Source organism: Arachis duranensis, chromosome 3 (assembly GCF_000817695.3).
Source record: "Arachis duranensis cultivar V14167 chromosome 3, aradu.V14167.gnm2.J7QH, whole genome shotgun sequence".
NCBI lineage: Eukaryota > Viridiplantae > Streptophyta > Magnoliopsida > Fabales > Fabaceae > Arachis > Arachis duranensis.
The window spans coordinates 132529487-132545883 of NC_029774.3; the positions used below are offsets into that span (position 1 = coordinate 132529487).

Consider the following 16397-nt stretch of genomic DNA (forward strand, 5'->3'; position numbering starts at 1 on the left):
CATTATTATGCATAAATTCTTATTCTATGGCAACCATATGAACTTAATTAATTAATAATCAAGTTAATTACATGTCTAGGTCAAGATCATAGCATGGTACATACTTATCTTTAGTAAGTATTAATTTATTGAGTTGACATAAAGTATATATTATTTATAGAAGAAGAGGAAAGGAACATGGAGGGGAGAGTGGCCACAACTCTTGCCTTGTCCACTTCCAATGGAGGATAGTCTGGAACTCAAAAATGTCTTGTACGGATAAAATTGATGAAGAAAATTGTCCTTAGTTAAATACGCAGAACCTAGGCACTTGGATAAAGGGCAAATTGACGAAGCACCGAGAGATTAAATTGTCCAAAAGTGTGTGTTACTTGTGGTCGGTCAACTGATAATAGTAGTATAATCAACTTACTTAACCTTAATTAAGTTATGCATCATCCCAAACTGGTTTTTCATAAAAGTAATACTAATCAGCTTATTATCCTTTGGATCACAAAATTACAATCTATTTTCAATTTTGACGAAAATACTTTATTTTCCCCTTTTATATATAGATAATTATTCGGCTACTCTTTAAAAATAAATTATTTTTTATTATATATAATTACATGTAAATTAAATTTTACACTTATTTAATGTATAAAATAAATCTCTTGTTTTTTTAAAATTTTATTTCGAGTTAAAAAATCTCCGTATATATCTATTTGGTAGATGCCTATCATTATCATTGATGATAATATTGAATATTTTTTTCTTTAAATACTCGTATAAATAGTTAAATGTGTCAAATATTATGAATGGAATGATATTAAAATTAAAATTAAAATGAATGACTCTAATTTTAATTTTAAAATCTAAAATAATACGAAGAATGTTTCGTACCCTTTAAACCATTTAAAAATTATATCGCTGTGGAACATGTAGTAAATGGAATGTGCACCTAGAACCATAATTAAAAAAATACAACTAGAATCATGTTTAATCATAAATTCATAATCGTAGGTCTACCGGTCTACTGTGCGTAGATAAACTCAAAAAATATACAAATAACATGATTTTATATTTATATACAACTATACGTATACATACAAAAAATATTAGGTCGGTCACATTTCTTTTGTGAAAAGAAATCCTTTATTTATGCCTAAAGTGCGGTTCTCAAAATCAACCGTTAGACAATTTAAGAGTACTTCGAATTCTACAATTTTCAGATGGCATCAATTTGAAAGTCAAACTTAAAATAACAGTAATTCCTCTGTAAAACAGGATCCCCTTATCCGCCCCACTCTCGTTTTTTCCTAATTGCTGATAATAGAGGAAATAAATCTTCTAATTGTATATGAATGATTAATTAAGTATATGTACCTCAAAAAACTGAGTAAAATTTTGAGTTTGTATTAAGAATTCTTTTTTACCCCATGTAACAAAATATATCACAACATGTGCGTGTGTGCGTATATATAGGTATATTATTTTCATCTTGTGTAGGTAATAATCTGTTAACCAAAAACGAATTTTAAATAAAAATTAAATTGATAATAAATTAATTTTTAATCCATTAAATTAAAAATATTATAAAAATAAAAAACATAAATAATTATATATTCTAAAAATTTAACACAATGATTAAGGAAAGAGGCATGTACTATGGTCATTATTACTAACTAATTATAAATTTAAATATTAAAATATATAATATACTATTCTCTAATAAGCTTTTTTGTCACGCTTTTCAAGCGTGGCCATACCTCCTTTACTACCACGCTTTCGCCACGCTATACATGCGTGGCCGTACCTCCCCTTTTGCCACACTTTAAAAGTGTGGCCTTATCTCCTGTTTTTGCCACGCTTGTCTGGTCTACTGCCACGCATGAAAAGCGTGGCCAGATCTGCCCTACCGCCACGCTTTTACAGTGTGGCCATATCTCTACATATCGACACGCTTTTAAAGCGTGGCCGTATTTCCCACCTACAACAATGCTTTTCCAAGTGGTAGTTTGTAAAAAAACGTGGCAAACAAAAAGCGTGACAATAGGTTGCAAAAAGCGTGGCGATAGAGCAACCGCCACCCTTTGATAGGCCACCCTTTCGAAAGCGTGGCGATAGCTCAAAAAGCGTGGTGAAAAACTATCACCACGCTTTTTTCAGCTTTTCGCCGCGCTTTAAAAGCGTGGCAAAAGACGTGTCTTCTTATAGTGTATAAATTTAAATATTAAAATATATAATATACTATTCTCTAATTAAAATTAAAATTAAAAGTAAAAAATTTAAAATTAAAATATCACTATATTATATTACTTTTAACAACTAAAATATATCATGAAATAACTAATAACACTCTCATTAAAATTAAGAAGAGATTTTTTTTAATTAATAAACTCTCTTTCTACATCTTTTTATTTATCTCTCTCATTCTCTATTTTTCTCTATGAGTCCCACTCAAAGCTTTACTCTTAAGCCGTAAAACAGAGATAATGTGGTATTACGACCTCTAATCACAAAATATATACAAAATAATATTGGAAAGAGTATAGTATACGAGGAGCCTTAAAAAAACGGATAAAACAAAATCGCAAAATAAAAAGCGCAACACTCAAAAAGGAGATTACTTGCGTACGAAGAAAACTAAGGTTCATAAGAATAGGTAAACAGAAAATGAGAATAGAGAGTTAAAAATACAAAATAACTAACACTCTCATTAAAATTGAGAAGAGATATTTTTTCCAAAATCAATAAATTCTCTTTCTACATTCTCTTATTTATCTCTCTTCCCTTCTCTATTGTTGGGTCACCGTAGAGAGTTTTCGACGAAATGGAGAGACTTCGGGGAGAAATCAAGTGAGAGAACATAAGATGAGAAGACACCAGATCCAACTCAAAAACCTTAAGGTAGTAAGTTAATAGATCTCACATCTTATAAACTCCTCACTCTTCCTTGCTTTCTTCAAGCTCCTCCACCACATATGAGTATTCGTCCATCATATTGCCACAAAAAACCGCGGAACATGCTGTCCGGACAACCTTTACCGGAAAGACTTTCGATACTTCACCTTGAATACCCCTTAAAACCACCAGACCAATTAATCATTGGCTCTGATACCACTTGTTGGGCCATCATGAAAAAAAAAAACTCCTGCATAATCTGCTTTCAAGAAAATCTGGAAAAAAATTTCTTTTCTAAATTGAACTTGATTCAACCCCCTTCTCAAGTTCTAGCATTACCATCAATTGGTATCAAGAGCCAACTCTCAAAAAGTCAAGTTTCACAGCTTGAAGCAAAGATCTACGGCCAACAATATAGATACTAACATCATGGCGTTTACACTCACACACCTCACCAAATTGCACTCACACACCTTACTATGGGTGCCTCATCATTTTTCTTTTGGATAAAAATGGGTGCATCATGCATGATATATATAACTGTGCTACGCCCTAGAGATCAGAAGAAAAAATATGGGATCGATCGATTTGAAACTGTGTTTATGATCCTATATTTTTTTTCTAATATTTAGGGCATCGTAGACATTATCTTTAGATCGATGAAATATATTTAAGTGTAATAAATTTATTGTATATTATTACTTTTATAATTAAAATATGTCATATGTTATTCTTTCATTACAATTAAAATTATTCTTTTTAAATTAAAAAATTTTCTTCTCATCTTTTTTTCTCATCTTTTCATCTATTCTATCTCTTTTATGTATTACTATCAATGACTAATTATAAATTTAAATACTAAAATACACAATATGATATTTTCTAATTAAAATTAAAATTAAAATTAAAAATTTTTAAATTAAAATATAATTATATTATATTACTAATTTAACAACTAAAATGTGTTACATAATAACACTCTCTCATTAAAATTGAGAATAGATATTTTGCTCTGGGTTAGATGGAACGTTCTATGCACACCAAAAATCCAGAGAGGACTGAACTTTAAAGACCTCAGAGCTCTTAATCTGGTAATATTAGGTAAGCAAGGTTGGAGACTACAAACAAAGCCTAACTCACTAATTTACAAAGTCTATAAGAACAAGTATTTCAAGTTTTCTGACTTTTTCAAGGCAGAAACTGGAGTCAACACCTTTTGGGCTGGCAAAGTTTGTTAGAAGGATAGAAGGTTCTTGTAAAAGGAGTGTGATGGAAGGTGAAAAATGGTTATTCTGTAAGAATCTGGGAGGATACTTGGATCAAAGATCATCCGTTCCTATCTATCCAAATGATGACTCCGAATTAACATGGGTTAATCAACTCATAACAAATACCAAACAATGAAATCAATAACTCATAACAGAACAGTTTAATGCAAAGATTGCTCAAGTCATTCTACAGACAGATATAGAAGAAGGAAGTGATAGACTCACCTTGAACCATGAAAGAAGTGAAAATTACTCAGTGGCTTCAGGATATGACTTAGTTCACCAGTTCTATCATCCTCCTCTTGATTTGATGCCTACACAATGCCAGCAGAAGAGACTTTGGAGATCAGTTTGGGACCTGAAAGTACAACCCAAAATCAGAATTTTCTTGTGGAAAATAATGCATAAAGAATTACTCGTGGGTCAAAGAATCCATGAATGAATACCTACTATTTTCCCAATTTGCCAAAGATGTAACCAAGTTGATGAATCTATCCAACACTGCTTGTTTAGTTCATGCAGTCCCAAGGTGTATGACTGAACTCTGGATTTGAAGCCCCTGAGTTTCGAACCGAGCAAGAAACATGAGAATGGTGGTTTGAATTAACCGAAAAATTAAAGAACAAAAGAATGGTAAAATGAAAATAAGAGCAACTACGTACCTGAGTTGGGAAATTTGAAAAGTCTGAAATAAGTTCATCTTCAAGGGTGATAGTTTTTATGGCCAACGCGTTGTTGAATTAACAAGAAAAAATGCTTCAGAATTTTGAAATTAATGGACAATTTGAAGAACGGAGTGATGACGTTGATACTAAAAAGAAGACATCCAAATGTTGCTCTTTTTTTTTCTATGAATTGTTTTATGTCTTTTTGTTTATGAAAATCTCGTTTTGTCATTATTTGAGGGCTAGCGTGGACCCAAAAATTATTTTCATTAAATGAAAATCTATCTTTGATAAAAAAAAAAAACAAACAAACAATAAAACAAATGCATGCTAAGGGTCTATGTAAGCATGTGTTGTCCTCGTCAATGAGCATTAACTCACATAACATGTCTCCCCCTCCCCACCTCAAAGGTTTAAGGTTCAAACCCTAAAAAATACAATTGAGAAAAAAATGTGATAAAATGTGTGAAGAATGTGTGGATGTATTGTGTACCTAAGATTAGAAGTTGTCTAATCCATTGGGATATCTAGAATTGAAAGTTGTCCAATCCACTTATCCAAAAAAAAGCATGTGTCGTCCTCTTGTCCATCTTTCTCTTTTTGTTGCCTCGACGACATCGATGTTCATGATGAATCCTGCTGATGGGGCAGCCACCTGTACAATCATTGATGGTACACAACGATATTCTCCATCGTCTTCGAATCCCTTCTTTGTCCCTCAAGATTTCGGCACGAGCCATGCAATAGCCTGTATTTCCTCCTCGACCATCGATTCATGCTCATCTAAGCGACCAATGCAAGTAAGAAGCATATCCGCTACTCAATTTCGGGCAACGCAAGCTTTGCGTATGGTTGTGGATTCAATCATTAAATATAAACAAGTGACCAAAAAATTATTTCACTAAACATTAACATAGCAAAAAATATAAGAAAAAATAACAGAAAAATACATAAATAATACGAAAAAATATAAATAACGATTAAACAAACAAATTAAAAGTAAAAAAACCCTAGTTTTTTCTTGAAACGAAAGAATTATTGTAGTATGTCCTATTATAAAAAAAATTTATAACAAAAAATAAAACCATTACAATACAAAATTATATTTTGTAACAAATTTGACAAGTAAAATTTTTTTGTAACAATTTAGATTTTTGTATCACAATATTTTGTTATAAAATACTACTTACTTTGTAACATTTTTTATTCATTTAGTTACAAAAATAAAAAAATTATTTTGCAATATTTATTTAAATAACTAATATATCAATTAATTTTTTAAACATGCTAACTTAACATTTATATAATATATAATCATATAGATAATTAAAATATCTTACATATAATTAAGATTCTTTTACAATAATAAAATAAGTTCTACAAATTCAACTAAACACAATTTTTTTCTAATATAAAATTTGTTATCATGTAGGATTTATAATCCTTGACTCTTCTAGCATATTTCAGTCAATATAAAGTCTAGTAATTGTCATCAATTTTATATCCCTGCAAATATAAACAACGAAAACCAAAATTAAAAACAACATATAACACTATCTTCATCAAAGTAAAAATTAAGATATATAGAACCCTATAAGTTAAAATTAACTAATTCTTTGAGAATCTATTCTCAAAGTTTAAAACCAACCAATCAAAGATGCAAATTATCAACAATTGACAATTCAATATATAAACTAGGGCTAATTAATCACCGTTCAATCACCAAATTACTCTCCTTCAATGCTGCTCCCCAAATACTCCACGACATTTTGTATCTGGAAAAAAAAAGACGGTGTACAATTTTTATGACCTCTTCACACAACACAATTTGAGAACTCATCCAAAATAATGTCAAGTCTAGCCAACTTCTCCCACGTACTGAGTTTTTCATGCAAAACAAAATATATATACTAGACCTCATTCAAGGTTAAATCATTTCTATTAGGACTTAATTTAATTAGGTGCTTTGTTCATCAAACATATTTGAGAAACATTTTCAACTTCCAGCACCATCCAATATAAATAGTCATCATAAATATATAATACCAATAACTCATCATAATCAAGTATATATCAACAGCATTTCTATAACCTAATTTAACCACAAGTAATTTCTAGTTTCATACTAGAACAACATTTCAAACACCATACTTTGAGGTGGAAAAAAGGTTGCCCAATCAAGGATGATGGCAACAGCAGCATCAGTTCCTCCAATCAGCACCAATAACAACACAGTAGCAGTAATAGTTCCAACAAGCAAAACAGAATGCAATAGAGATAGCAACTAGTTTAAAGTTAAAATTTCACAATTTCTAACACAAAATCAAATATAATTGTCAGAGAGCATGAACCTCATTTTCAACTACAAATTCAACTATAATAATTTTTCAGTAGCAAAAGATTTAATTCAAAAAATGATTTACAGATTTACATCAAACAAAAAATTTAGCTAAATGATTATTTCAACAAAATAACAATAGATTCCATTTTCAGTGATCATAATCACTAACAAATATTTTCAGCAATTAAAAAAATTAACTAAGTGATTATTCAGCAAAACAGCAACAAATTCAAAGTTCAATCTGTAACAAATTCAAATCATCAATGATTTTCAGAAACAAACTAAGTTAAGCTAGGTGATTATTTCAGCAAGACAGCAACAAATTCAAGGTTCACCGATGATAATCAGCATCAAATTCAACTCAACCCAATTATGTTATCCAACAACAACAAAAATTTTGCTCAGGTTCAGCAACAATTCTAAAACACCAAATACAACAACAACAAACACGAGTCCACCACCATAAAATTCTAATTTCACTATGAAATCCTAAGATACACCAAAATTGACACTGAAAGTCTAAAAGAACAGGGTCGAAGGGAGCTCACCTGGCAATCTGACCAATTGAACTAACGACCGAAACAAGATGCTGGTTCTGTCTATTTCTGCTGCCGACGAAGCGAACGCAGGGAAGGCGGCTACTGAGTGCAAGACTGCGACGACGAGCTTGAGTCTCAGATGAGTGCGAGACCGAGAGAGAAGTAACGAGGTGAGGGAATATCAGAGACAATAGGTGAGACCGTGAGAGTGACGATTGACGAAGTGACGAGGTGAGGTCATGAGTGACTGACGAGAAAGAAGAGAGACGAGGGTTCAGGGGGTTCACTCATCAGATTAGGGTTTCTTTGGAAAGGGGGGTTGGGGAACCTGAAACACGCCATTTCACTCATCAAAATAATTTAGGAATATATAAATATTTATTTTTNNNNTGTATAAAAAATTTAATTAATTTAAACTCAAATATTAAAATTTTAATTTAATTATTTTTAATAAAAAAATTCTAAAGTAAAGACGAGGGGGAAGAAAAATATCACTCCCAACTTTGACAATTTACCCACAAAATAAAAAATGTCAGTTTGATCCAATAAATTAACATAATTAAAACGCATTGTTGTTCACGCAGTATTTCATAACTTCACCCAAAAAAAAAAACAAACAAACAGAGCAACTCAAATGGTGCAAAATTAGATATAATTAAGAAAATCGAGTTTGTCGTAGTCGTTACATAATAACAAAACGATGGCTAAACAAACAAAGCAAATAAAACATTCATACAAGGCCTCGACGGAAAACATGACATAAAGGTATGAAACATACAAGCCGTAGGTCAAATACCCCCGATATCGTCTTCATTTTGCCCGGCGGACTCCTGATCGTTAGAGTTGTGTGCCATTAGTGGAGCTTGACGATAACAATGGCAGAGCAATAACCCTAGTTTGATCTCCACAACCTCGAGCCTGCATTCCACTTCACACCATAGGGCCGCCTCCTGCTGTTCCTGTTGACAAATATTGGCCATTTCTGCTGTCAATTCATTTGCTTTGTCATCCAGTTGGCGAACGGTCATTTCATTCTGTTCCAGCTCCATGCGCAACTTCTTTTGCAACCGGTGAACTTACTCCAGTTCATGCTCCTTTGCCTTCAACTTGACCTTGGCGGTAATATTCTCCAGCCTCGCCTGCCTGAGTTTTTCTTCTGTTGTTTCAAGTCTATCCCTCAAAAATACCTCCTTCCAACGGATGGTGTCGATTAGATTGGCGGTCGGAAGTTCTGCGAGGTCGTCGGGACTAACAGCATGGTCGGTGAGGGATTCCTATGACATTTTCTCATATTAAGACGATGAGGTCTGTCCGACGACGAAGACCCTTAAAGCAACAATTTTTCTTCAGACAGAGAGGTTAGATGAGAAGGTACGGCATATAAGAACTGACGAATGGTTATGACGGATATGGTATGTCAATAGTGGGTATATATTTTATCTCAGGTGTCTTTTTTATATTTCCTATGCATTGACTATTTTTTACTGTGCATTGCCCATGTAAAGTATAAATCTGTTTCGTATTTCTTTATTTTGATTAGTTTGTTTTAAATTTTTAATCAACATTTAAGTGTTAAAAAAATAAATTGATACCTTTTAATATGTTTAAATAGTGTACCTCTTTTATTTTTGGAATAATTAAGAGAATAATGCCCCTGGTTTTATCAGTAAATGAAGAAAAGATCTAGGGAAACGTGTGCGGTATTGAGTACCATGGATTGCGCAAACGTAGCAATAAATGCATATCTTCGCTAGAGCTTAGGCCAAATCATCTTTCTCCCGAGGTGGGATTTGATTTGAACTTATCTACCACTGAAGTGACGTTTGAATAAATAGGAAGGGTTGTGTACTATTTAATAACATGATAGACTGACGTTGAATTTATACAAAAATGGTTACTTGTAGAGGCAATACAATGGGGAGTCACTGAAAAGGAGGTCATTAACGGAAACAATTTTTTTTTTATAAATAAAAATTTTCATACGAAATGACAAAACATATAAATAGCAGTGCACAAAATTATCTATTAATTGGCATAAAATGATAGCAAGACGATATATATATATATATAATAACATAATTACATAATAACAAATAGCAAAATCCTTACATAATACATATATTAGATAACTAAAAATATAAGGTGAACTCACTCCTATCCTATGAGTCAAAGAGGTGGACAAACAGGATCAACTCATAGTCTGCCCGACAATGCACACACGGAATATGAGCAGCACCTCCATCACCATCGTTTACGTGCCACCCTCTTCCATAGCGTTGATGATGGTAAATAGCACCCATGTTTCCATGGCTTGGACATGCATGCGAAACACAAACTAGATTCTCTCCGTTTAGCACTGGCACGTGACGCAGATGTGTCCACGACCCTTGGATAACATCTCGAAACACCAATTTGCATATTGTTAGGGAACCGGCTGCCTCAAGCCCACGAAATGTTTCCAAGCCCTTGTTCTTTGCCTCGACGTCATCACCTAGCATCAGCATCATTGACACTGTGTACTGGGCAGCTGAATGGCCGTGGGCTGCGACGGCGTGCATCGTTTCCATCCCCGCAAAACGACACCCGCCGAGAAAAAGGTCAGACACAGCATCCCGAAACAGAATTTCCAAGTGCCCGCTCTGCCTGCATCGTGCTAAGAAGTTCCTTCCTTGCTGGTGCATGGGACTCACACTCCACCACCATTGGTCCAAAATTGGAATCGAGGCGCATCGGTATACAAAATCCTCATCCCCTGCATTGCGTGCAGCGGTGCACGACATCCTGAGACTGCACAAGTCCCTGACGGATTGTGTTACGGTCTTCGCGGCAATTAAAGTCCAAACATCGTGGGGAAGGTTGGCGGTGCTTGTCGGACGCTCCATCTCCTCTCCTTATAATGAATCCCTGATACAATAGATGAATGAACAATTATGTATAAGGAGTGCACAACAGAAGGGACCAAGTAGTACTGGCAATGTTTGTTGTTTAAAGTGTTTTTATAGGCACCCGGTGCCGTTTGCGATGGTGTCAGATCGGTTGTGTACCGTGCCTCTACACCAACTTAGCCACACTCACATCGATTTAGGAACATGCCGATTCATTTTCCCTCGCTTCACACACGGCTTCCTTAGCAATCACGTCCTTTATATTCAAATTTATTTATTTACTTATTTATTTAATTTTCTGGTCATGTAACTCATAATTAATAATATAGTAAACTCGAGAAAAATCATGTAAAATTTGATGTCCACATAATAAAATAGATTTATAAAAGTCTAACTTTCTTTATCACTTTCTCTTCCGTTTTTTCCATTTCGTCGTTTTATGTAAACCCTGCTGAAATCGATAAATAATTAGTTAATAAATTTAATTTTAAATAGAAAAATTAAAAATACAAAACTAATATCAAAATAGGATAGAGCTCGTCAAAACGAGAATTTTGATATAAATTTCGAAAAATTTGACCTAAAGTTGGGTGCCTGGGCTGAACCAGTTGAACCGGAGCCCGTGGGTCCAACCGGACCCATAATTAAAAGAAGCAAGCAGCTTTTTCTTCCCCATTTCATGCAGTAACGCCAAACAGATTGGGGGAGGGAAGAAGAGCTCTTCAACCCTCTTCAACCTTTGATCCACCATAACTCTTCCGTCTGAGTTTCGATCGCCGCACCGTTTGCGGCCACGCATCCAGCGAGTTGAGCTCTACATTTTTGTCGAATCAATTTCACCGATAAATCTTATGGTGAGATTCTTCCCAATTTGGTGTTCTAGGTTCGATCTAGCTTGCGGGAGTTGTTGGGTTTGAGTTGCTACGCGTATGGGTGAGGTAAGATTGCCCTAAACCTTAACTCAATTTTAATTTCATTAGGTAAAATCTGAATTTGGAGTATATATGTGTATTAGGTGTGAATTAAGTTCATATATATACATTGGAATTAAATTGGGAGCATTTGGAAGCTTGTTGGTGATTGAAGTCATGACGGGTTGGTTTCTCAAGCTTGTGAGGGGCTGTGATTGTGTTATTGGGGCTGCCTTGGTCCAAGCGCGGTGATCGGCCAAGGTATGGTTTAGGTTTTGCGCGTTTAACATTTAAGGTGTTGTGAAAATTTAGGCTAGAAAACCATAGGTTAAGTTGAATTGTTAGATACATTTAATGATTAGTCTTGTGAAGTTGTTGGATGGATTTATGGTTGAACTTATGTTGGAATTTATGAGTTCTTGATGTTATTGAATATGTGTTTCTTGTAATTGAGCTAGTATTGGAATTATGAGCATGTCTGATTGTAATTTATTAATGATGGGTTGATGATGATGATGATATGAGTTACATAAACTTGCTGGTTATGGCTTATTTAATTAATGAAGGCGAATTATGATTTGGTTTTAATGAGTGAAGGTAATGGATTGATGAATTTTAATATGAAAGTTATGGATGGAAAGGGAGGATTCTTTGATGATTTGGTATGTATATTAATGTGTTAGTGGGTAGGATTAATAACATGAAACTTGATATATGATGGAGGTGCAGGTTTTGATGGTAAGGAACATGAATTGGTGAAAATGGGGATTGGTTATAATTTGGTAAAAAGTGAATTTTGGTGAACTTTGGAAGTCCATAACTTACTCCCCAAATTTTGAATGGAAATGTGGTTTATTTTAATGAAAGATGGTTTTACAAGCTTTTAAACGATATCAATTTTGTGAAAAACAGAATTTTGTAGAGCAAGTTATTGACGATGAAAAATTGGTGTATAAAACTGTGAAGCAGGAAGTTAAAAACTGGTTGCAGCAAGCTTTCAAGGCATTCTGCCAATTTTTTTAAAAATGCCCATACACGCGTGCGCGTGACCCACGCGTACGCGTGGCATGGTATTTTGACGACGAATGCACGAGAAGCATGCGTACGCATGTGTGCATCTTCACGCGTATGCATGACTCACGTATACGCATGCCTGGCTGTACGTTCTACGCGTGCGCGTGGCCCATGCGTACGCGTGGCTGCTGCCTGCTGCAAAAATTGGTTTTGACTATTTTGAACCAATTTGCCACTTCTAAACCTCTATTTTCTCCCTTTTAGACTTAAGGTATGGTACTAAAACCAGAAGCTAGTTGAAGCTAGGAAAATGAGATAACTTGGGAATGAAGAAAAAGGGGGTGAACAAGATGAATTGTGAGGGAAGTGGTGTGAAGCTGAATGAATGTAAGAACATGATGTGATAAATGATGAGATTTAAGACGACTGTGTGTGGTCGAGATGGTCGGAATGGCAAGGTCTGGGTATAATCCTGCTTGCGTAATTAATTTGAACATGTGTTCGGATGACAAGTTGAGGGTAGAAGTTTACTCTCTTGTCGTGATGTGGATGTGGAAAAGGTGGAAAGGTACTCTCCTTCGTATCGTATCCCCCACATTCTTCTCTGGTTGCAAGGTGGAAAGGCATACTCCTTCGATGTGGAAAGGCACTCTCCTTCGTTCATGATCCTCTTGGAGATGCGCAACCTAGAGACCAATTTCTGGGTTAACTACCAGATGTGTTAGGTTCTGGCAAAGTAACCGACACGTGAATTCACGGCCAGTAGGATAGACATTCATCATATGTGTATGTGTGCTTTGTTTGCTATGCCTTAATTGGGAATGCCTAGTTGATTATATTCTGCTAAATGTTGTAAATGTTACTTGAACTACTTGTTTTCCTACCTGTGCTTGCCTTGTCTGTTTATTTTGTCTATGTGAATAATTGGAGATGGAGGTACGGAGCTAAGGTGGACAGGTTTAGAGTTAAGGTTAAAGTTTAAGCTAGGTTTAGAGTTCTCTAGAAGACCACCCTCTTTATGATTTCTGTTTAATAATTAAGTTGGATAATTGAATGACGGAGTTCTAGGATTGCCTATGGCTTTCCTAGGACCTTATTTATTATACACGTGGCACCTTTACCATGATGAGAATCTCCGGTTCTCACCCCATACTGTGTTGTTATTTTCAGATGCAGGTCGAGAGGCTCCTCGCTAAGCGTCTGGAATCTTGAAGCTGAGTAGTTCTTGGTCATTTTGGGTTTACTGTTTGTATGTATATACTTATGTACTTAGCTTGCTCTCCAAGAAACTTGTTATTTTGTTTCTCATGGAGGTTACAGGAGAGCTAGGGTCCTTTTTCTGTATTATAATTTTTGGGATGTTTGTATATGTATGTATATATATTCTCCGGCCAGCCTTGGCTTCGCAGGTTGAGTCAGGAGCTAGTTATGCTGTATTCTTGGCCCTCTTTTCTCTCTCTTGCTTATTTATATCTTGAACTTTTAGGTTTCTTAGCACGCAAGTAATTCTTTCCCGAGCGATGCGCTTTTTATTTTACGAATTTCATTTTACCCATTTTTCAAGACTCCTAGTTTATTATATTCAGTCTATTATTATATATATGTATTTTATTTTTAGAGGTCGTAGCGCCTCACTACCTCTGTTTTACATCCTAGGTGTAAAGTTCTGTGTGGTAGGGTGTTACATTTTAGGTTTTCTAGTTTTTTTTTTCTTTTGCTTTTTTTGTGTTGTAGTATCCGATCAATATAAGTATCGGTTTAACCAAGACACCGTTTGCCTGTTATTTGTTGGGATTTGGTTGGTTTCAGATTTATAAAGGAGTAATCGGCTAAATAATATAAATCGCTGTCAAATATTTACGTCATTGATATATAAAAAATATAGCATTCATTATACAATAAACAATATATTATTTAATTATATGGCAATCCTAAACTCAGTGTGATCCGTCAACCACAATATGGCAACCCTAAACCCTAGGTATGTCTACGTATCGTTCCACTTCATAGTCGGCGTGACAGTAGATGCATGGAATATGGTCTGCACCTCCGACACCGTAGACGGAGCCTCGCTTTGTCGCCCTTCGACGGAAGTCATACAGAAAACCCATATGGCCTCGGGTCAAGCATTTGATCGACTCATAGACCGCAAGCAACTCCCGCTTCAAGCGCGCGAAATAGTTCCAAACCATTTTTTTGCCTCGTTGTTGTCCTTTCAACTGAGCAACTCCATTGAAACTGCGTACTTGGCAGCATCGAAGCCATTGCTTGCTGCATTATGCAGCATTTCCTATCTGATGGCGTGGTTACGTTGTGTGTAGAGCTCCCGCAGCACCTTCTGGTGGTTTCAGAAGCTCTAGGTGACCAACCTCAAAGCACCTCTCGAAAAATTTTTGTCCCATTGGGTTGCGTCTCCACCACCACTTCATGTCATGCGGGGGTGGTATAGAAACCATCTTGAGCCCAATATCCTCTTCGCCTGCATCGCGCGTAGCGCAACACATCATACGAAACTTGCACAGGTCCTCAATCGAATTTGATGCGACTTTAATGGCTATGGCTAACCAAACATCGCGTGTAGGTCGACGGCAGCAGAGAAACGCTCCATTGCAACTTTCCCTTGGACGAGGGCCTGGAATGGGATATGCTTATGATGGTGTTATCCAGTAGTATAGTAAATACGTGTGCCGGCATATTTATGATTCCACTGCGCCCTTTCGAATCTAGTTCACTCGGCCTAAATCATCGCATCTTATCCTTATGGATATCCATTTCCATTTTTAAAAAAAACACATTTATGCACCGCGAAGATAACTAACCTTATTTATTGAGAGCATTTAGATTTGTATTTACTCGCTGGCTCGTCGCCTTTCTATCTGTGCTAATCAATAGGTACCCTCCCATGGGCCAATGGATTTGTGCTATAAAAAGAAGGAGTCTTAACAGATGAAACACACGTCCATGCATGAAAGATGAAACATAAAGGCAAAGGCTCTAAACACACGAAGTCTTAATTTGCGAGTAAGACAAACTTCAATTGCCACATATGCTCGCAATGTAACCAAATAAAAAACAAGAAAGGAAGCATCCTAATAATAACTTGGGGCCAGTAGCATCATAGCTCGTTGAACCATGCATCCTATGCAGTACCAACCGATTGACTTAGGTGTTCTTCTTTGATTTCATCCTCCATGACTCTACCTTGCTCAACACACACTCGTTGCTCAACCTGATCTCATTCTTCTGTAACGGTCGACACTTGGGTTTAACGTGCCCGTATAATATAATAGCCGTAATCTAATTTTTTTATTTAAGCGTACTTAAAATTCCATCCATGATCGGGTTGAAGTTGTCCTCCATGTTGAGCCACCTAATGACCCAGATCCCAAAGTTCATGTTAAATGTTGATCGGACGAATAGACAATAACTGACAGTATGTATTTTTGATAACCATGTTGAAACATTTAGATGACATACATGCATATTTTACAAAATAACAATGTACCTCTGCCGACAATTTGGTATCCCGACGGACTCCTTATCGAAAAATCTCCAAATTATTTGATGAATTCATTAAGTGCTCGTATACTGCCTGTATCATGTGGTATAAAACCTTTGCCTACACGAACTGCAAAATAATACAATAATTTTTTATCATTGATATTTAATAACATAAAACTTTTTATATAAATAAAAAAATATTTTAAGTGTAGGGACAAACATATTATTACAATCGGAACAATATATACGTGTATATATAATTATTTTTTCTAAAATTCAACGGAGGCAAATGCTTCCACGGTAGATAGTTATCTGATTAAACTGGTAATCAAATTGATTATACAATTAGGTCACTAAATTATTAGTTCAATAAATAAATTATTAAACTGA

At 35.1% G+C, this 16397-nt stretch overlaps 1 protein-coding gene across 1 annotated transcript in view; it reads right to left on the reverse strand.

Moving 5' to 3' along the window:
* Positions 1 to 9761: 9761 nt before the first annotated feature.
* LOC107482019 (uncharacterized) overlaps positions 9762 to 16397 on the reverse strand; it is a 94338-nt gene continuing 87702 nt past the window's right edge. Inside the window, exon 4 of the mRNA XM_052259672.1 lies at positions 9762 to 10600. Coding sequence (XP_052115632.1) covers positions 9856 to 10578 — 723 coding nt within the window. The 5' untranslated portion in view covers positions 10579 to 10600 and the 3' untranslated portion in view covers positions 9762 to 9855. The remainder of the gene's footprint in view (positions 10601 to 16397) is intronic.